General features: G+C 53.8%; 1 protein-coding gene across 1 annotated transcript in view; it reads right to left on the minus strand.

Moving 5' to 3' along the window:
* Nucleotides 1-1,700: 1,700 nt before the first annotated feature.
* Nucleotides 1,701-23,441, minus strand: part of LOC144948234 (two pore channel protein 2-like) — a 36,028-nt gene continuing 14,287 nt past the window's right edge. The window contains exons 5-11 of the mRNA XM_078877657.1: nucleotides 23,298-23,426; nucleotides 20,857-20,906; nucleotides 16,918-17,017; nucleotides 10,832-10,903; nucleotides 10,297-10,370; nucleotides 6,396-6,474; nucleotides 1,701-1,801 (exon numbers count right to left, since the gene is read on the minus strand). Of these exons, the coding sequence (XP_078733783.1) occupies nucleotides 1,715-1,801; nucleotides 6,396-6,474; nucleotides 10,297-10,370; nucleotides 10,832-10,903; nucleotides 16,918-17,017; nucleotides 20,857-20,906; nucleotides 23,298-23,426 (591 nt within the window). The 3' untranslated portion in view covers nucleotides 1,701-1,714. The remainder of the gene's footprint in view (nucleotides 1,802-6,395; nucleotides 6,475-10,296; nucleotides 10,371-10,831; nucleotides 10,904-16,917; nucleotides 17,018-20,856; nucleotides 20,907-23,297; nucleotides 23,427-23,441) is intronic.

The raw sequence follows: 23,441 nt of genomic DNA on the forward strand, positions 1-23,441 counted from the left end.
CGGCCTGCTAGAGGCTACGCGGGGGACCTTTGTCTGTGTCTGTGTGTGAGGTGCTAGCTAACAGCACTTGCCCCTGCGGCCTGCTAGAGGCTACGCGGGGGACCTTTGTCTGTGTCTGTGTGTGAGGTGCCAGCTAACAGCACTTGCCCCTGCGGCCTGCGAGAGGCTACGCGGGGGACCTTTGTCTGTGTCTGTGTGTGAGGTGCCAGCTAAAAGCACTTGCCCCTGCAGCCTGTCAGAGGCTACGCGGGGGACCTTTGTCTGTGTCTGTGTGTGAGGTGCCAGCTAACAGCACTTGCCCCTGCAGCCTGTGAGAGGCTACGCGGGGGACCTTTGTCTGTGTCTGTGTGTGAGGTGCTAGCTAACAGCACTTGCCCCTGCGGCCTGCTAGAGGCTACGCGGGGGACCTTTTTCTGTGTCTGTGTGTGAGGTGCTAGCTAACAGCACTTGCCCCTGCGGCCTGCTAGAGGCTACGCGGGGGACCTTTGTCTGTGTCTGTGTGTGAGGTGCTAGCTAACAGCACTTGCCCCTGCGGCCTGCTAGAGGCTACGCGGGGGACCTTTGTCTGTGTCTGTGTGTGAGGTGCCAGCTAACAGCACTTGCCCCTGCGGCCTGCGAGAGGCTACGCGGGGGACCTTTGTCTGTGTCTGTGTGTGAGGTGCCAGCTAAAAGCACTTGCCCCTGCGGCCTGCTAGAGGCTACGCGGGGGACCTTTGTCTGTGTCTGTGTGTGAGGTGCTAGCTAACAGCACTTGCCCCTGCAGCCTGTCAGAGGCTACGCGGGGGACCTTTGTCTGTGTCTGTGTGTGAGGTGCCAGCTAACAGCACTTGCCCCTGCAGCCTGTGAGAGGCTACGCGGGGGACCTTTGTCTGTGTCTGTGTGTGAGGTGCTAGCTAACAGCACTTGCCCCTGCGGCCTGCTAGAGGCTACGCGGGGGACCTTTGTCTGTGTCTGTGTGTGAGGTGCTAGCTAACAGCACTTGCCCCTGCGGCCTGCTAGAGGCTACGCGGGGGACCTTTGTCTGTGTCTGTGTGTGAGGTGCTAGCTAACAGCACTTGCCCCTGCGGCCTGCGAGAGGCTACGCGGGGGACCTTTGTCTGTGTCTGTGTGTGAGGTGCTAGCTAACAGCACTTGCCCCTGCGGCCTGCGAGAGGCTACGCGGGGGACCTTTGTCTGTGTCTGTGTGTGAGGTGCTAGCTAACAGCACTTGCCCCTGCGGCCTGTTAGAGGCTACGCGGGGGACCTTTGTCTGTGTCTGTGTGTGAGGTGCTAGCTAACAGCACTTGCCCCTGCGGCCTGCTAGAGGCTACGCGGGGGACCTTTGTCTGTGTCTGTGTGTGAGGTGCTAGCTAACAGCACTTGCCCCTGCGGCCTGCTAGAGGCTACGCGGGGGACCTTTGTCTGTGTCTGTGTGTGAGGTGCTAGCTAACAGCACTTGCCCCTGCGGCCTGCGAGAGGCTACGCGGGGGACCTTTGTCTGTGTCTGTGTGTGAGGTGCTAGCTAACAGCACTTGCCCCTGCGGCCTGCTAGAGGCTACGCGGGGGACCTTTGTCTGTGTCTGTGTGTGAGGTGCCAGCTAACAGCACTTGCCCCTGCGGCCTGCGAGAGGCTACGCGGGGGACCTTTGTCTGTGTCTGTGTGTGAGGTGCTAGCTAACAGCACTTGCCCCTGTGGCCTGCTAGAGGCTACGCGGGGGACCTTTGTCTGCGTCACTCACGGGCCGGCGTATCTGGAGAAGACGTCGAGGAAGACCTGCCAGTTGTTGACCACCATCACGTCCCACAACAGCACCAGGGACGCCTGGGGGGGGGGGAGAGACACAGACACAGACAGACTCAGACAGAGAGACAGACAGAGAGAGACACAGACACAGAGAGACAGAGACACAGACAGAGACACACACAGAGACACAGAGACACATACACAGTTGTTGACCACCATCACGTCCCACAGCAGCACCAGGGACGCCTGGGGGGGGGGAGAGACAGAGACACAGAGAAAGACACACACAGAGACACAGACACAGAGACACAGAGACACAGAGAGACTCAGACAGAGACTCAGACAGAGACACAGAGAGACAGAGACACAGACAGAGACACACACAGAGACACAGACACAGAGACACAGAGACACATACACAGTTGTTGACGACCATCACGTCCCACAGCAGCACCAGGGACGCCTGCGGGGGGGGGAGAGACAGAGACACAGAGAAAGACACACACAGAGACACAGACACAGAGACACAGAGACACAGAGAGACTCAGACAGAGACACACACAGAGACACAGAGAGACAGAGACACAGACAGAGACACAGACAGAGACACAGACACAGAGAGACAGAGACACAGACACAGAGACACATACAGACTCAGACAGAGAGACAGACAGAGAGAGACACAGACACAGAGAGACAGAGACACACACAGAGACACAGACACAGAGACACAGACACAGAGACACACACAGAGACACAGACACAGAGACACACACAGAGACACACACAGAGACACAGACACAGACACAGAGACACACACAGAGACACACACAGAGACACAGACACAGAGACACACACAGAGACACACACAGAGACACAGACACAGAGACACACACAGAGACACAGACACAGAGACACACACAGAGACACACACAGAGACACAGACACAGAGACACACACAGAGACACACACAGAGACACAGACACAGAGACACACACAGAGACACACACAGAGACACAGACACAGAGACACACACAAAGACACAGACACAGAGACACACACAGAGATACACACAGAGACACAGACACAGAGACACACACAGAGACACAGACACAGAGACACACACAGAGACACACACAGAGACACAGACACAGAGACACAGACACAGAGACACACACAGAGACACACACAGAGACACAGACACAGAGACACACACAGAGACACACACAGAGACACAGACACAGAGACACACACAGAGACACAGACACAGAGACACAGACACAGAGACACACACAGAGACACAGACACAGAGACACACACAGAGACACAGAGACACACACAGAGACACAGACACAGAGACACACGCAGAGACACACACAGAGACACAGACACAGAGACACACACAGACACACAGACACAGAGACACAGACACAGAGACACACACAGAGACACACACAGAGACACAGACACAGAGACACAGAGACACACACAGAGACACAGAGACACACACAGAGACACAGACACAGAGACACACGCAGAGACACACACAGAGACACAGACACAGAGACACACACAGAGACACAGACACAGAGACACACACAGAAACACACACAGAGACACAGACACAGAGACACACACAGAGACACAGAGACACACACAGAGACACACACAGAGACACAGACACAAAGCCACACACAGAGACACACACAGAGACACACACAGAGACACACACAGAGACACAGAGACACACACAGAGACACACACAGAGACACAGACACAGAGACACACACAGAGACACACACAGAGACACAGACACAGAGACACACGCAGAGATACACACAGAGACACAAACACAGAGACACACACAGAGACACACACAGAGACACAGACACAGAGACACACACAGAGACACACACAGAGACACAGACACAGAGACACACACAGAGACACAGACACAGAGACACACACACAGAGATACACACAGAGACACAGACACAGAGACACACACAGAGACACAGACACAGAGACACACACAGAGACACACACAGAGACACAGACACAGAGACACACACAGAGACACAGACACAGAGACACAGACACAGAGACACACACAGAGACACACACAGAGACACACACAGAGACACAGACACAGAGACACACACAGAGACACACACAAAGACACAGACACAGAGACACACACAGAGACACAGACACAGAGACACACACACAGAGACACACACAGAGACACACACACAGAGACACAGACACAGAGACACACACAGAGACACACACACAGAGACACAGACACAGAGACACACACAGAGACACACACAGAGACACAGACACAGAGACACACACAGAGACACACACAGAGACACAGACACAGAAACTCACACAGAGACACACACAGAGACACAGACACAGAGACACACACACAGAGATACACACAGAGACACAGACACAGAGACACACACAGAGACACAGACACAGAGACACACACAGAGACACACACAGAGACACAGACACAGAGACACACACAGAGACACAGACACAGAGACACAGACACAGAGACACACACAGAGACACACACAGAGACACACACAGAGACACAGAGACACACACAGAGACACACACAGAGACACAGACACAGAGACACACACAGAGACACAGACACAGAGACACACACACAGAGACACACACAGAGACACACACACAGAGACACAGACACAGAGACACACACAGAGACACACACACAGAGACACACACACAGAGACACACACAGAGATACACACAGAGACACAGACACAGAGACACACACAGAGACACAGACACAGAGACACACACAGAGACACACACAGAGACACACACAGAGACACAGACACAGAGACACACACAGAGACACAGACACAGAGACACAGACACAGAGACACACACAGAGACACACACAGAGACACAGACACAGAGACACACACAGAGACACAGACACAGAGACACACACAGAGACACACACACAGAGACACACACAGAGACACAGACAGAGACACAGACACAGAGACACACACAGAGACACAGACACAGAGACACACACACAGAGACACACACACAGAGACACACACAGAGACACACACAGAGACACAGACACAGAGACACAGATACACAGAGAGACACAGACAGAGACACAGACAGAGAGACAAAGACACAGAGACACAGAGAGATACAGACAGAGACACAGACACAGAGACACACACAGAGAAACACACAGAGACACAGAGACACAGAGAGAGACACAGAGACACAAAGACACACACACACCCAGACCCAGGACTCGACTGCCTCTGGCCCTGCATTATGGGTGAGTGAGTGGGTGAGTGAGTGAGTGAGTGGGTGAGTGAGTGGGTGGGTGAGTGGGTGAGTGAGTGGGTGAGTTAGTGAGTGGGTGAGTGAGTGGGTGGGTGAGTGGGTGGGTGAGTGAGTGAATGGGTGGATGAGTTGGCGAGTGAGTGGCTGGGTGAGTCGGTGAGCAAGTGTGCGAGTGAGTAGGTGAGTGAGTAAATGGGTGAGTCAGTGGGTGAGTGAGAGAGTGGCTGAGTGAGTGGCTGAGTGAGTGGGTGGCTGAGTGAGTGGGTGAGCGAGTGTGTGAGCGGGTGAGTGAGTGAGCGGGTGAGCGAGTGAGTGGGTGGGTGAGTCAGTGAGTGAGTGGGTGAGTGAGTGCGTGGCTGAGTGAGTGGGTGAGTGATTGAGTGGATGAGCGAGTAAGTGGGTGGGTGAGTGAGTGAGTGGGTGGGTGGCTGAGTGAGTGAGTGAGTGGGTGGCTGAGTGAGTGGGTGAGCGAGTGGGTGGCTGAGTGAGTGAGTGAGTGGGTGAGTGAGTGGGTGAGTGAGTGCGTGGCTGAATGAGTGAGTGAGTGGGTGGCTGAGTGAGTGGGTGAGCGAGTGGGTGGCTGAGTGAGTGAGTGAGTGGGTGAGTGAGTGTGTGGTTGAGTGAGTGGGTGAGTGAGTGGGTGAATGAGTGATTGAGTGGGTGAGCGAATGGGTGGCTGAGTGAGTGGGTGAGTGAGTGGGTGAGTGAGCGAGTGGGTGGCTGAGTGAGTAGGTGAGCGAGTGGGTGAGTGGGTGGCTGAGTGAGTGGCTGAGAGTGGGTGAATGAGCGAGTGGGTGAGCGAGTGGGTGAGCGAGTGGGTGAGCGAGTGGGTGGGTGAGTGAGTGAGTGAGTGGGTGATTGAGTGGCTGAGTGAGTGGGTGGCTGAGTGGGTGTGTGAGCGAGTGGGTGAGTGAGTGGGTGAGCGAGTGGGTGAGTAAGTAGGTGGCTGAGTGAGTGGGTGAGCGAGTGGGTGAGCGAGTGGGTGAGCGAGTGGGTGAGCGAGTGGGTGGGTGAGTGAGTGAGTGAGTGGGTGAGCGAGTGGGTGAGTAAGTAGGTGGCTGAGTGAGTGGGTGAGTGAGTGGATGAGCGAGTGGGTGAGCGAGTGGGTGAACGAGTGGGTGGGTGAGTGAGTGAGTGGGTGATTGAGTGGCTGAGTGAGTGGGTGGCTGAGTGGGTGTGTGAGCGAGTGGGTGAGTGAGTGAGTGGGTGAGGGAGTGGGTGAGTAAGTAGGTGGCTGAGTGAGTGGGTGAGTGAGTGGATGAGCGAGTGGGTGAGTGGGTGAGTGAGTGGGTGAGTGACTCTCTGTTCTCACCGCAAAGTCATCAAAGTTGCTGGACCAGTACTGCAGCTGCTCGTAGCTGCCACATGCCGAGGCGTTTCGGACACCGGTCCTACATCAGCAGCAGCAGCAACGCCATCAGCATCATTGTCGCCGTGTCTATGAAAGTCCCCGTGTGTTGTCTCTGTGTGTGACTCTGTGTGTGACTCTGTGTGTGTCTGTGTTGGCACAGTAGGGGGCACAGGTGGTGCATCAGCCAGTCATCTCGGTCATCTCGGTCAGTCGACCCGTGGCACCTGGGTCTGCCCCGTGACCTCCTGCCAGCGGGCGTTCGACACTTCACGTGGCCTCAGGGTGCACATGGCCTGGCACAAGCGTCGTGGTGACGTCACCGCCACTTAGTGGCGAATGGCGGTTGTTGTTGTTGTTGTCTGTGTGTGTCTCTGTGTGTGTGTCTCTGTGTGTGAGTGTCCCTGTGTGTGTCTCTGTGTGTGTCTGTGTGTGTCTCTGTGTGTGTCTCTGTGTGTGTCTCTGTGTGTGTCTCTGTGTGTGTCTCTGTGTCTGTGTGTGTGTGTGTCTGTGTGTCTGTGTGTGTCTCTGTGTGTGTCTGTGTGTGTGTCTCTGTGTGTCTGTGTGTGTGTGTCTCTGTGTGTGTCTCTGTGTGTCTCTGTGTGTGCCTCTGTGTGTGTGTCTCTGTGTGTGTCTCTGTGTGTCTCTGTGTGTGTGTGTGTCTCTGTGTGTCTGTGCGTGTCTGTGTCTTTGTGTGTGTCTCTGTGTGTCTGTGTGTGTGTGTCTCTGTGTGTGTCTCTGTGTGTCTCTGTGTGTGTGTATTTCAATTAACCACCACTAAACTACGAATTAAACATAAACCTGTAACTAATAAGCTTGTGCCAGAGGCCCCGGAGGGTCAGGCTTTTATGACGTCTCCTGGCCAAACCCCAATTGGCGGAGCCAGGAGATTGAATTTTCACCCTCGGGGCTCCTCCAGAAACAACGAAAAACCATTGCGGATGGCCACGTGGAATGTTCGAACGCTCACTGCGGAGGAGAGGCTGCCACTCCTCTGTCGGGAGCTGGACCGGTACCGCCTGGATCTCTGTGGCATTCAGGAGGTCCGGTGGACCGGTTCTGGATCCTGCCACCATGAGGGGTGGACAGTCCTCTACTCGGGGCAGGAGACTGCCAAACAACAGGGTGTGGCTCTTCTTCTGAACAAAAGAATGAAGGGGGCGTGGGAGCGTGGCGGTGAGGTGTGGGAAGCTGTAAGCCCCAGGCTACTTTGGGCTCGCCTTCCCATCAACCAGAGGCGAGGAGTGGTGGTCGTGGTTACTTATGCCCCCACCGAAGACGAACATCCGTGGAGGGATGCAGGCAAAGCCGATGAGTCGGACGCTTTCTATGACCTCCTGTCACAGGTGCTGGCTAAAGTGGCCACTCGGGACAGAGTCATCTTGTTGGGTGACTTCAATGCCCGAGTTGGTCATGATGCTGGCACCTGGTCTGGAGTGATTGGAAGGCATGGGCCAGATCAGCTCAATAATAACGGTAGGAGGCTGCTAGATTTTTGTGCAGCCCATGGGCTTGTAATTACCAACACGCTCTTCCGGCATCGGCGCATCCACACAACATCATGGATACATGCCGGGTCCAAGCAAGAACATCTGCTGGACTACGTAGTGACGGACCAGTGGATGCGAGCCCATGTCCTTGACACCAGGACCTACCGTGGAGCTGATCTGCCCTCTGACCATCGACTAGTCATCTGTAAGATGCGCCTGCCATTCTTCCACTCCGGTGGTGGGTGTACACCCAGGATCCCATTCAAACCAAAAGTGGCCTGGTCTCAGTTAGCTGATGAAAGTTGCAAGCGAGAATTTCATCATCTCGATTTAAAGCTTTCGTGACTGCAGGGATTCATCTTCTTGGTTCTTTCGGTAAAGTCACGTAGAAGGGAAGTAATAAAATAATAAAAATAAAACAATAAAATAAAATAATTCTCACGACGTTTCGGCTACAACGCAAGCAGTCGGGAGAATTATTTTATTTTATTGTTTTATTTTTATTATTTTATTACTTCCCTTCTACGTGACTTTACCGAAAGAACCAAGAAGATGAATTTCATCGTCGCTTGCAGCTGGGGTTGGCATCGTCCCCCACTCCACCTGATGTCGAGGGTAAATGGGCGAGGTTTAGGACTGTGACTCATGCAGCTGCAATGGCTGCTTTGGGTACGCGGTCCAGACCTCCCCAGAAACCCTGGCTGACAGAGGAGGTGTTCAGGTTAATTGAGAAAAAGCGACAGGCCCACTCTCATCGCCTACAGCATCCCACGTCAGAGAATGAGGAGGTTTACCGCAGCCTTCGCTCGGAGGTTCGGAGAGCCGTAAGGCGCTGCAAGGGTGGGTGGTGGTCGCGGGTTGCTGAGGAGATGGAGTCTGCCTCAGTGGCCCGCGATCACAAATCGTTATTGAATTCCATCAAAAAAGTAACCTGCAGCGCCACACCCATTACCATCATTAGAGGAAAAAACGGTGATCCAATCTCCGACCCCCAGGAACAGGTTTGCAGATTTGCTGAGCATTTCTGTGAGGTCCTGGGGGAGGGGAAATCTCTCAGCCAGGAAAACATCATGGCGCAAAGTGGGGATAACCCTGCTGAGGCTGCGGTGCCTCAAATATTGGAAGAGGTCACCCCCTGTGAGTGGCTGGCTGAGGTGCCAGCTGTTGAGGAAGTACTGAGGGCGATCCGGAGTCTGAGACCAGGGAAGGCACCGGGCAGAGATGATCTCCCAAGCGAAATGCTGAGGGAGGGTGGCGTTTGTGCACAGACTGCCCTATATGACATCATAACAACAGTCTGGACCACTGGACGGGTTCCGCAGGACTGGAAGGATGCCCTGGTGGTCCCCCTCTTTAAGAAGGGGGACCGTACCGATTGTAACAACTACAGGGGCATCTCACTCCTCAGTGTGCCGGGTAAGGTCCTGGCAAGGATTATTCAACATCGCCTTGCTAGGCACGCTGAGGAGAGGCTTGCGGAGCCCCAATGCGGTTTCAGGAAAGGGCGGTCCTGCACAGATGCCATATTTTCTGTCCGTCTGCTACAGCAGAGGTGTAGGGAATTCCAAAAAGACCTACATCTCTGCTTTATTGACCTGGTCAAGGCCTATGATACCATCAGTAGGCCTGGGCTCTGGGTTGTTATTCGTGCTTTCGGAGTCCCTGACCCTCTGCTCACGATCATTAAGGACCTTCATGATGGTGAGCGGGCCCGGGTAAAACTACGTGGCCGGGAGTCGGAGCCTTTCCCTGTACACCTTGGGGTGCGACAGGGATGTCCTCTGGCTCCCACATTATTTAACATCTATTTCGACTGCGTAGTTCGTGAAGCCTTCAATAGCTGTACCGGGGAAATTTCCATTTGGTACAGATATAATGGGAGGCTGATCGACGCCCGGGTGCGATCAAGGGATGGCTCCCTATTGGTCAACCACGTTATGTATGCCGATGATTTGGTAATAGCTCTTCATTCAGAGGAGGAGTTGGAGACGCTGCTGCTGAGACTGGAGCGTGCCACTAAGAGGTGGGGCCTTACCATCAGCCCCACCAAAACTAAGCACCTGCCTGTGTGTCTGTGTGTGTGTCTCTGTGTGTGTGTCTCTGTGTGTCTGTGCGTGTCTGTGTCTCTGTGTGTGTCTCTGTGTGTGTCTGTGTGTGTGTCTCTGTGTGTGTCTCTGTGTGTGTCTCTGTGTGTGTGTGTCTCTGTGTGTGTCTCTGTGTGTGTCTCTGTGTGTGTGTCTGTGTGTGTGTCTGTGTCTGTGTCTTTGTGTGTGTCGGTGTGTCTCTGTGTGTGTCTCTGTGTGTGTGTCTGTGTGTGTGTGTCTCCGTGTGTGTCTCCGTGTGTCTCCGTGTCTCCCCGTGTCTCCGTGTCTCACCCGTTGTTGTCCACGTAGATGATGCTGCCTCTGAACAGCTCCATGCCCACGATGGCGAACGCATAGTAGACCACCTACACCACCACAACAACATCAACAACAACAACATCATCAACATCAACAACAACCCATAGTAGACCACCTACACCACCACAACAATATCAACAACATCATCAACATCAACAACAAGCCATAGTAGACCACCTAAACCATCACAACAATATCAACAACAACATCATCATCAACATCAACAACAAGCCATAGTAGACCACCTACACCACCACAACAATATCAACAACAACATCATCATCAACATCAACAACAAGCCATAGTAGACCACCTACACCACCACCTCCACCACCTCCACCACCTCCACCGCCACCACCTCCACCTCCACCGCCTCCACCACCACCACCTCCACCACCACCACCACCAACACCACCTCCACCACCACCACCACCTCCACCGCCTCCACCGCCACCACCTCCACCACCACCTCCTCCACCACCACCACCTCCACCACCACCACACTCACCAGGAGGATTCCAGCGAAGGATCGCAGGTTACGGATGAGGTCCAGCAGAGTCCCTGCGACCAGCGCCATGCCCTTCACACAGATACACACACACAGATACACACACAGACACACACAGATACACATACACACACAGACACACACACACACACAAAGATACACACACAGACACACACACAAATACACAGATACACACACACAGACACACACACAAATACACACAGACACACACAGATACACACACACAGACACACACACACACACACAGATACACACACAGACACACACACAAATACACAGATACACACAGATACACACACACAGAGATACATACACAGATACACACAGACACACACACAGATACACACACACAGATACACACACACACACACACAGACCCACACACACACACAGATACACACAGACACACACAGAGATACACACAGATACACACAGACACACACAGACACACACAGACACACACACACAGATACACACACAGATACACACAGACACACACAGAGATACATACACAGACACACACACAGATACACACAGATACACACACACACACAGACACACACACACAGATACACACACACACACACAGACACACACACAGATACACACACAGACACACACACACACCGATACACACACACAGATACACACAGACACACACAGACACACACAGACACACACAGAGATACACACAGATACACAGACACACACAGACACACACACACAGAGATACACACAGATACACACAGAAACACACAGACACACACACACAGACAGAGATACACACACAGATACACAGATACACACACAGACACACACACACAGATACACACACAGATACACAGACACAGATACACACACACACAGACACAGATACACACACACACAGACACACACAGATACACACACAGATACACACAGACACACACAGATACACACAGAGATACATACACAGACACACACACACAGAGATACACACACAGACACACACACAGAGATACACACACAGACACAGACACACACAGATACACAGATACACACAGATACACACACATAGACACACAGACACACACACACACCGATACACACACACAGATACACACAGACACACACAGACACACACAGACACACACAGAGATACACACAGATACACAGACACACACAGACACACACACACAGAGATACACACAGATACACACAGACACACACAGACACACACACACAGACAGAGATACACACACAGATACACAGATACACACACAGACACACACACACAGATACACACACAGATACACAGACACAGATACACACACACACAGACACAGATACACACACACACAGACACACACAGATACACACACAGATACACACAGACACACACAGATACACACAGAGATACATACACAGACACACACACACAGAGATACACACACAGACACACACACAGAGATACACACACAGACACAGACACACACAGATACACAGATACACACAGATACACACACATAGACACACAGACACACACACACACACACAGATACACACATACAGATACACACACAGACACATAGAGATACACACAGAGATACACAGACACACACACAGATACACACACAGAGACACACACAGAGACACACAGATACATACACACACACAGAGATACACACACACAGAGATATGGTGGTGGTGGAGCTATGAATGTGGTGGTGGTAGTGGTGGTAGTGGTAGTGGTGGTGGTGACGGTGGTGGTGGTGTAGTGGTGATGTAGTGGTGGTGACGTTGGTGGTAGTGGTGGTGGTGTAGTGGTGGTAGTGGTGGTGTGGTGTGGTGGTAGTGGTGGTAGTGGTGGTGGTGTAGTAGTGGTGGTAGTGGTAGTAGTGGTGGTGGTAGTGGTGGTGTTGGTGGTAGTGGTGTAGTGGTGGTAGTGGTTGTAGTGGTGGTAGTGGTGGTAGTGGTGGTGGTGGTAGTAGTAGTAGTAGTGGTGTAGTGGTGTAGTAGTAGTAGTGGTCGTGTAGTAGTAGTAGTGGTGTAGTGGTGTAGTAGTAGTAGTGGTGTAGTGGTAGTAGTGGTGTAGTGGTGGTAGTGGTGTAGTGGTGTAGTAGTAGTAGTAGTGGTGTAGTAGTAGTAGTGGTGTAGTGGTGTAGTGGTGTAGTAGTAGTAGTGGTCGTGTAGTAGTAGTAGTGGTGTAGTGGTGTAGTGGTGTAGTGGTAGTAGTGGTGTAGTGGTGTAGTGGTGTAGTGGTGTAGTAGTAGTAGTGGTGGTAGTAGTAGTAGTGGTGTAGTGGTGTAGTGGTGTAGTGGTGTAGTAGTAGTAGTGGTGTAGTAGTAGTAGTGGTGTAGTGGTGTAGTGGTGTAGTAGTAGTAGTGGTGTAGTGGTGTAGTGGTGTAGTGGTGTAGTGGTGTAGTAGTAGTAGTGGTGTAGTAGTAGTAGTGGTGTAGTGGTGTAGTAGTAGTAGTGGTGTAGTGGTGTAGTGGTGTAGTGGTGTAGTAGTAGTAGTGGTGTAGTGGTGTAGTGGTGTAGTAGTAGTGTAGTAGTAGTGGTGTAGTGGTGTAGTAGTAGTAGTGGTGGTGTAGTAGTAGTAGTGGTGTAGTAGTAGTAGTGTAGTAGTGGTAGTAGTAGTAGTGGTGTAGTGGTGTAGTAGTAGTAGTGGTGTAGTGGTGTAGTGGTGTAGTAGTAGTAGTGGTGTAGTGGTGTAGTGGTGTAGTAGTAGTAGTGGTGTAGTAGTAGTAGTGTAGTAGTGGTAGTAGTAGTAGTGGTAGTAGTGGTGTAGTAGTAGTGGTGGTGTAGTAGTAGTAGTAGTGTAGGTGGTGTAGTGGTGTAGTAGTAGTAGTAGTGTAGGTGGTGTAGTGGTGTAGTAGTAGTAGTGGTAGTGATAGTAGTAGTGGTGTAGTAGTGGTAGTAGTAGTAGTGGTGTAGTAGTAGTGGTAGTAGTGGTAGTAGTGGTGTAGTAGTAGTGGTAGTGGTGGTGTAGTAGTGGTAGTAGTAGTAGTGGTGTAGTAGTATTGGTGGTGTAGTAGTAGTAGTGGTAGTGGTGGTGTAGTAGTGGTAGTAGTAGTAGTGGTGTAGTAGTAGTGGTAGTAGTGGTAGTAGTGGTAGTAGTAGTGGTGTAGTAGTGGTAGTAGTAGTGGTAGTAGTAGTGGTAGTGGTGGTGTAGTAGTGGTAGTAGTAGTAGTGGTGTAGTAGTAGTGGTAGTAGTGGTAGTAGTGGTGTAGTAGTAGTGGTGGTGTAGTAGTAGTAGTAGTGTAGGTGGTGTAGTGGTGTAGTAGTAGTAGTGGTAGTGATAGTAGTAGTGGTGTAGTAGTAGTAGTGGTGTTAGTGGTAGTGGTGGTGTAGTAGTAGTAGTGGTAGTATTAGTGTAGGTGGTGTAGTATCCCCACCCCCCCACCTTGATGTGTGGGATGATGCGCACACAGTAGTAGTAGTGGTGTAGTAGTAGTGGTGGTGTAGTGGTGTAGTAGTAGTGGTAGTAGTGGTGTAGTAGTAGTGGTGTAGTAGTAGTGGTGGTGTAGTAGTAGTGTAGTAGTAGTAGTAGTGTAGTAGTAGTGTGGTAGTAGTGGTGATGTAGTAGTGATGATGTAGTAGTGGTGTAGTAGTGGTGGTGGTGGTGTAGTGGTGATGTAGTAGTGGTGTAGTAGTGGTGGTGGTGGTGTAGTGGTGGTGTAGTGGTGGTGGTGTAGTAGTAGTGGTGATGTAGTAGTGGTGTAGTAGTAGTGGTGGTGTAGTGGTGTAGTAGTAGTGGTGTAGTAGTAGTGGTGGTGTAGTGGTGTAGTAGTAGTAGTGGTGTAGTAGTAGTGGTGTAGTAGTTGTAGTAGTGGTGGTGTAGAAGTGGTAGTGGTGATGTAGTAGTGGTGGTGGTGGTGTAGTGGTGGTGTAGTGGTGGTGTAGTGGTGGTGTAGTAGTGGTGTAGTAGTAGTGGTGGTGTAGTAGTGGTGTAGTAGTAGTGGTGGTGTAGTAGTGGTGTAGTAGTAGTGGTGGTGTAGTAGTAGTGTAGTAGTAGTGGTGGTGTAGTAGTGTAGTAGTAGTGGTGGTGTAGTAGTGGTGTAGTAGTAGTGGTGGTGTAGTAGTAGTGTAGTAGTAGTGGTGGTGTAGTAGTAGTGTAGTAGTAGTGGTGGTGTAGTAGTAGTGTAGTAGTAGTGGTAGTGTAGTAGTGGTGTAGTAGTAGTGGTGGTGTAGTAGTAGTGTAGTAGTAGTAGTGGTGATGTAGTAGTGGTGTAGTAGTAGTGGTAGTGTAGTAGTGGTGTAGTAGTAGTGGTGGTGTAGTAGTAGTGTAGTAGTAGTGGTGGTGTAGTAGTAGTGTAGTAGTAGTGGTGGTGTAGTAGTGGTGTAGTAGTAGTGGTGGTGTAGTAGTAGTGTAGTAGTAGTGGTAGTGTAGTAGTGGTGTAGTAGTAGTGGTGGTGTAGTAGTAGTGTAGTAGTAGTAGTGGTGATGTAGTAGTGGTGTAGTAGTAGTGGTGGTGTAGTAGTGGTGTAGTAGTAGTAGTGTAGTAGTAGTAGTGGTAGTGTAGTAGTGGTGTAGTAGTAGTGGTGGTGTAGTAGTGGTGTAGTAGTGGTGGTGGTGGTGTAGTGGTGGTGTAGTGGTGGTGGTGTAGTGGTGGTGGTGTAGTAGTAGTGGTGATGTAGTAGTGGTGTAGTAGTAGTGGTGGTGTAGTGGTGTAGTAGTAGTGGTGGTGTAGTAGTGGTGGTGTAGTGGTGTAGTAGTAGTGGTAGTAGTGGTGGTGTAGTAGTGGTGTAGTAGTAGTGGTGGTGTAGTGGTGTAGTAGTAGTAGTGGTGTAGTAGTAGTGGTGTAGTAGTTGTAGTAGTGGTGGTGTAGAAGTGGTAGTGGTGATGTAGTAGTGGTGGTGGTGGTGTAGTGGTGGTGTAGTAGTGGTGTAGTAGTAGTGGTGGTGTAGTAGTGGTGTAGTAGTAGTGGTGGTGTAGTAGTGGTGTAGTAGTAGTGGTGGTGTAGTAGTAGTGTAGTAGTAGTGGTGGTGTAGTAGTGTAGTAGTAGTGGTGGTGTAGTAGTAGTGGTGGTGTAGTAGTAGTGTAGTAGTAGTGGTGGTGTAGTAGTAGTGTAGTAGTAGTGGTGGTGTAGTAGTAGTGTAGTAGTAGTGGTAGTGTAGTAGTGGTGTAGTAGTAGTGGTGGTGTAGTAGTAGTAGTGGTGTAGTAGTAGTGGTGATGTAGTAGTAGTGTAGTAGTAGTGGTAGTGTAGTAGTGGTGTAGTAGTAGTGGTGGTGTAGTAGTAGTAGTGGTGTAGTAGTAGTGGTGATGTAGTAGTAGTGTAGTAGTAGTGGTGATGTAGTAGTGGTGTAGTAGTGTAGTAGTAGTGGTGATGTAGTAGTAGTGTAGTAGTAGTAGTGGTGTAGTAGTAGTAGTGGTGTAGTAGTGTAGTAGTAGTGGTGGTGTAGTAGTGGTGTAGTAGTAGTGGTGGTGTAGTAGTAGTAGTGGTAGTGGTGTTAGTGGTAGTGGTGGTGTAGTAGTAGTGTAGTAGTAGTGGTAGTAGTAGTAGTGTAGTAGTAGTGTAGTAGTAGTGTGGTAGTAGTGGTGGTGTAGTAGTGGTGATGTAGTAGTGGTGTAGTAGTGGTGGTGGTGGTGTAGTGGTGGTGTAGTAGTGGTGGTGTAGTAGTGGTGTAGTAGTGGTGGTGGTGGTGTAGTGGTGGTGTAGTAGTAGTGTAGTAGTAGTGGTGTAGTAGTAGTGGTGTAGTAGTAGTGGTGGTGTAGTAGTGGTGTAGTAGTGGTGGTGTAGTAGTGGTGTAGTAGTGGTGGTGGTGGTGTAGTGGTGGTGTAGTAGTAGTGTAGTAGTAGTGGTGATGTAGTAGTGGTGTAGTAGTAGTGGTAGTAGTGGTGGTGGTGGTGTAGTGGTAGTGGTGTAGTAGTAGTGTAGTAGTAGTAGTGGTGTAGTAGTGGTGGTGGTGGTGTAGTGGTAGTGGTGGTAGTAGTAGTAGTGGTAGTAGTGGTGGTGGTGGTGTAGTAGTAGTGGTGTAGTAGTAGTGGTGGTGTAGTAGTGGTGGTGTAGTAGTAGTGGTGGTGTAGTAGTAGTGGTAGTAGTAGTGGTGGTGTAGTAGTGTAGCAGCAGCAGCAGCAGCACCTTGATGTGTGGGATGATGCGCACGAGGCGCAGGACGATGAGCAGGTTGACGATGCGCACGATCTCCCACAGCGACAGCGAGCCACGCACCTCGGGGTTCCTGCAGCACGAGGGGGGGAGGGGCCGTTTGGGGGGGGGCGGGGGGGGTGTCATCGGGTCGAGAGGTCACGTGGAGGTCAAACCAAATATTAGTTGCTTCTTTCGGTAAATTCACAAAGATTTAAAAAGGAAAATAAGATGAATAAAATAAATAATAATAAATAAATAATAACATTAACACATTGTCCTGCGGAGGGAGCTGGTAGGAGGAACGTTGGGTTGCTCGGTCAATGGCCTGCAGGGTCAACGGCCAGGGCGTGGTGGTGTATTCCGCAAATATGGCCGACTGTGAGGGCGGGCACAAGTCGGCGTGAGTAGGTTGAACGTTGAGTTTTATAAGGGCACCACGGGGTGAGCAGCCCCTCCCCACCCAGGCCCACCCCACCCAGCCCCTCCCCACCCAGCCCCTCCCCACCCAGCCCCTCTCCATCCTCTCCTACCCACCCAGCCCCACCCTCCCCACCCAGCCCCTCCCCACCCAGCCCCTCCCCACCCAGCCCCTCTCCATCCTCTCCTACCCACCCAGCCCCACCCTCCCCACCCAGCCCCTCCCCACCCAGCCCCTCCCCACCCTCCCCACCCAGCCCCTCTCCATCCTCTCCTCCCCACCCAGCCCCACCCTCCCCACCCAGCCCCTCCCCACCCAGCCCCTATCCATCCTCTCCTACCCACCCAGCCCCACCCTCCCCACCCAGCCCCTCCCCACCCAGCCCCTATCCATCCTCTCCTACCCACCCAGCCCCACCCTCCCCACCCAGCCCCTCCCCACCCAGCCCCTATCCATCCTCTCCTACCCACCCAGCCCCACCCTCCCCACCCAGCCCCTCCCCACCCAGCCCCTATCCATCCTCTCCTACCCACCCAGCCCCACCCTCCCCACCCAGCCACTCCCCACCCAGCACCTCCCCACCCAGCCCCTCCCCACCCTCCCCATCCTCACCTCCCCACCCTCCCCACCCAGCCCCTCCCCACCCATCCCCTCCCCACCCAGCCCCTCCCCACCCAGCCCCTCTCCATCCTCTCCTACCCACCCAGCCCCACCCTCCCCACCCATCCCCTCCCCACCCAGCCCCTCCCCACCCAGCCCCTCTCCATCCTCTCCTACCCACCCAGCCCCACCCTCCCCACCCAGCCCCTCCCCACCCAGCCTCTCTCCATCCTCTCCTACCCACCCAGCCCCACCCTCCCCACCCAGCCCCTCCCCACCCAGCCTCTCTCCATCCTCTCCTACCCACCCAGCCCCACACTCCCCACCCAGCCCCTCCCCACCCAGCCTCTCTCCATTCTCTCCTACCCACCCAGCCCCACCCTCCCCACCCAACCCCTCCCCACCCAGCCCCTCTCCATCCTCTCCTACCCACCCAGCCCCACCCTCCCCACCCAGCCCCTCCCCACCCAACCCCTCCCCACCCAGCCTCTCTCCATCCTCTCCTACCCACCCAGCCCCACCCTCCCCACCCAGCCCCTCCCCACCCAGCCTCTCTCCATCCTCTCCTACCCACCCAGCCCCACCCTCCCCACCCAGCCCCTCCCCACCCAGCCCCTCTCCATCCTCTCCTACCCACCCAGCCCCACCCTCCCCACCCAGCCCCTCCCCACCCAGCCTCTCTCCATCCTCTCCTACCCACCCAGCCCCACCCTCCCCACCCAGCCCCTCCCCACCCAGCCTCTCTCCATCCTCTCCTACCCACCCAGCCCCACCCTCCCCACCCAGCCCCTCCCCACCCAGCCCCTCTCCATCCTCTCCTACCCACCCAGCCCCACCCTCCCCACCCAGCCCCTCCCCACCCAGCCCCTCCCCACCCAGCCCCTCCCCACCCTCCCCATCCTCACCTCCCCACCCTCCCCACCCAGCACCTCCCTGCATGACGGACGGACACAATAATCCCATGTGGGCTGGTGTAACCAGGAGGTTCCTACCAGTATGATGTAGACTGTAGCCTGGTTGTTAAACTCGGTGAGCGTACTTTATTTTTCTTTTTAACTCACTTTATTTATATTAATATTTTCTTCACTTTTTTTTTTCATTTTTTATTTACTTAATTTATTTTATTCACTTTATTTTCTATTCACTTTATTTTTTTTTCCTATCTACGCGACTTTACCGAAAGGACCAAATAATATCAATTCCCGCGGTCGCCAAAGTTTTTAGCAAAACATTTTTTTCAAAGTCGAACCCAAATGTTTGTTTTATTATTTTTCTGACTCAAGCGGAGATGAGATGATGGTGAGGTGATGGTGATGGTGAGGTGATAGTGAGGTGATGGTGATGTTGAGGTGATGGTGATGTTGAGGTGATGGTGAGGTGATGGTGAGGTGAGATGATGGTGATGTTGAGGTGATGGGAAGGTGATGGTGAGGTGATGGTGATGTTGAGGTGATGGGAAGGTGATGGTGAGGTGATGGTGAGGTGATGGTGAAGTGAGGTGATGGTGAGGTGATGGTGAGGTGATGGTGATGGTGAGGTGATGGTGATGTTGAGGTGATGGGAAGGTGATGGTGAAGTGAGGTGATGGAGAGGTGATGGTGATGTTGAGGTGATGGTGATGTTGAGGTGATGGTGAGGTGAGGTGATGTTGAGGTGATGGGAAGGTGATGGTGAGGTGATGGTGAGGTGATGGTGAGGTGATGGTGAGGTGATGGTGAGGTGAGGTGATGGTGATGTTGAGGTGATGGGAAGGTGATGGTGAGGTGAGATGATGGTGATGTTGAGGTGATGGGAAGGTGATGGTGAGGTGATGGTGATGTTGAGGTGATGGGAAGGTGATGGTGAGGTGAGGTGGTGAGGTGATGGTGAGGTGATGGTGAGGTGATGGTGATGTTGAGGTGATGGGAAGGTGATGGTGAAGTGAGGTGATGGAGAGGTGATGGTGATGTTGAGGTGATGGTGATGTTGAGGTGATGGTGAGGTGAGATGATGGTGATGTTGAGGTGATGGGAAGGTGATGGTGAGGTGATGGTGAGGTGATGGTGAGGTGATGGTGAGGTGAGGTGATGGTGATGTTGAGGTGATGGGAAGGTGATGGTGAGGTGAGATGATGGTGATGTTGAGGTGATGGGAAGGTGATGGTGAGGTGATGGTGATGTTGAGGTGATGGGAAGGTGATGGTGAGGTGAGGTGGTGAGGTGATGGTGAGGTGATGGTGAGGTGAGGTGATGGAGAGGTGATGGTGATGGTGAGGTGATGGTGAGGTGATGGTGATGTTGAGGTGATGGGAAGGTGATGGTGAAGTGAGGTGATGGAGAGGTGATGGTGATGGTGAGATGATGGTGATGTTGAGGTGATGGGAAGGTGATGGTGAGGTGAGGTGGTGAGGTGATGGTGAGGTGATGGTGAGGTGAGGTGATGGAGAGGTGATGGTGATGGTGAGGTGATGGTGAGGTGATGGTGATGTTGAGGTGATGGGAAGGTGATGGTGAAGTGAGGTGATGGAGAGGTGATGGTGATGGTGAGATGATGGTGATGTTGAGGTGATGGGAAGGTGATGGTGATGTTGAGGTGATGGAGAGGTGATGGTGATGGTGAGGTGATGGTGATGGTGAGATGATGGTGATGTTGAGGTGATGGAGAGGTGATGGTGATGGTGAGGTGATGGTGATGGTGAGATGATGGTGATGTTGAGGTGATGGAGAGGTGATGGTGAGGTGATGGTGATGGTGAGATGATGGTGATGTTGAGGTGATGGGAAGGTGATGGTGATGTTGAGGTGATGGAGATGGTGAGATGATGGTGATGTTGAGGTGATGGAGAGGTGATGGTGATGGTGAGGTGATGGTGATGGTGAGATGATGGTGATGTTGAGGTGATGGGAAGGTGATGGTGATGGAGAGGTCCCTTACCAGCCTGGGTGTGGGAAGCCATAGACAGACACACAGACGATCTCCACCACCTGCAACATCAACACCATCAACACCATCAACATCACCAACATCATCACCATCACCATCAACACCATCAACACCATCAACACCATCACCATGCTCACCACCACCCTCACCACCACGCTCACCACCACCCTCACCACCACGCTCACCACCACGCTCACCACCACGCTCACCACCACGCTCACCACCACCCTCACCACCACGCTCACCACCACCCTCACCACCATCCTCACCACCACCCTCACCACCACCCTCACCATCACGCTCCCCACCACCCTCACCACCACGCTCACCACCACCACCCTCACCACCACCACGCTCACCACCACGCTCCCCACCACGCTCACCACCACGCTCACCACCACGCTCACCACCACGCTCACCACCACCCTCACCACCACGCTCACCACCACCCTCACCACCACCCTCACCACCACCCTCACCACCACCCTCACCATCACGCTCCCCACCACCCTCACCACCACGCTCACCACCACCACCCTCACCACCACCACGCTCACCACCACGCTCACCACCACGCTCCCCACCACGCTCACCACCACCCTCACCACCACGCTCACCACCACGCTCCCCACCACGCTCACCACCACCCTCACCACCCTCACCACCACGCTCACCACCACCACCCTCACGACCACCACGCTCACCACCACCCTCGCCACCACCCTCACCACCACGCTCACCACCACCCTCACCACCACCCTCACCACCACCCTCACCACCACGCTCACCACCACCCTCACCACCACCCTCACCACCACCCTCACCACCACCCTCACCATCACGCTCCCCACCACCCTCACCACCACGCTCACCACCACCACCCTCACCACCACCACGCTCACCACCACGCTCACCACCACGCTCACCACCACGCTCCCCACCACGCTCACCACCACCCTCACCACCACGCTCACCACCACGCTCCCCACCACGCTCACCACCACCCTCACCACCCTCACCACCACGCTCACCACCACCACCCTCACGACCACCACGCTCACCACCACCCTCGCCACCACCCTCACCACCACGCTCACCACCACCATCACCACCACGCTCACCACCACCACCCTCACCACCACCACCCTCACCACCCTCACCACCACGCTCACCACCACCATGCTTACCACCACCACCCTAACCACCACCACGCTCACCACGCTCACCACCACGCTCACCACCACCACCACGCTCACCACCACCCTCACCACCATCGCCACCACGCTCACCACCACCCTCACCACCCTCACCACCACGCTCACCACCACCACCACCACCCTCACCACCACCACCACGCTCACCACCACCCTCACCACCCTCACCACCACGCTCACCACCACCACCACCCTCACCACCACCACCACCACGCTCACCACCACCCTCACCACCCTCACCACCACGCTCACCACCACCACCACCCTCACCACCACCACCACCACGCTCACCACCACCCTCACCACCCTCACCACCACGCTCACCACCACCACGTTCACCACCACCACGCTCACCACCACGCTCACCACCACCCTCACCACCACCCTCACCACCACCCTCACCACCACCCTCACCACCACCCTCACCACCACGCTCACCACCACCCTCACCACCACCCTCACCACCACCCTCACCACCACCCTCACCACCACCCTCACCACCACCCTCACCACCACGCTCACCACCACGCTCACCACCACGCTCACCACCACGCTCACCACCACGCTCACCACCACCCTCACCACAACCCTCACCACCACCCTCACCACCACCACCACCACCCACCACGCTCACCACCACCACCACGCTCACCACCACGCTCACCACCACGCTCACCACCACGCTCACCACCACCACGCTCACCATCACCATCACCACCCACCACGCTCACCACCACCACCACGCTCACCACCACGCTCACCACCACGCTCACCACCACGCTCACCACCACCACGCTCACCATCACCATCACCACCCACCATGCTCACCACCACCACCACGCTCACCACCACGCTCACCACCACGCTCACCATCACCATCACCACCACCCTCACCACCACCCTCACCACCACGCTCACCACCACCACCACCACCACCCTCACCACCACCACCACCACCACGCTCACCACCACCACCACGCTCACCACCACGCTCACCACCACCACGCTCACCACCACCATGCTCACCACCACCCTCACCACGCTCGCCACCACCCTCACCACCACCACCACCACCCTCACCACCACCACCACCACGCTCACCACCACCACCTCCACCCTCACCACCACCACCACCACCACCCTCACCACCACCACCACCACCACCACCCTCACCACCACCACCACCATCACCCTCACCACCACCACCACCACGCTCACCACGAGACACAGGGTAAAGGCTCCGTCCATGGCGTTGCTGGTGGAGGTGATGAACGACCTCCAGCCCAGAGCCAGCAGCTTGAGCAGCTGCTCCAGTAGATAGTAGGCTATGAATGAGCAGTTCATCACCTACACACACAGTGA

The sequence above is a fragment of the Lampetra fluviatilis genome, chromosome 48 (assembly GCF_964198595.1).
Source record: "Lampetra fluviatilis chromosome 48, kcLamFluv1.1, whole genome shotgun sequence".
Taxonomy (NCBI): domain Eukaryota; kingdom Metazoa; phylum Chordata; class Hyperoartia; order Petromyzontiformes; family Petromyzontidae; genus Lampetra; species Lampetra fluviatilis.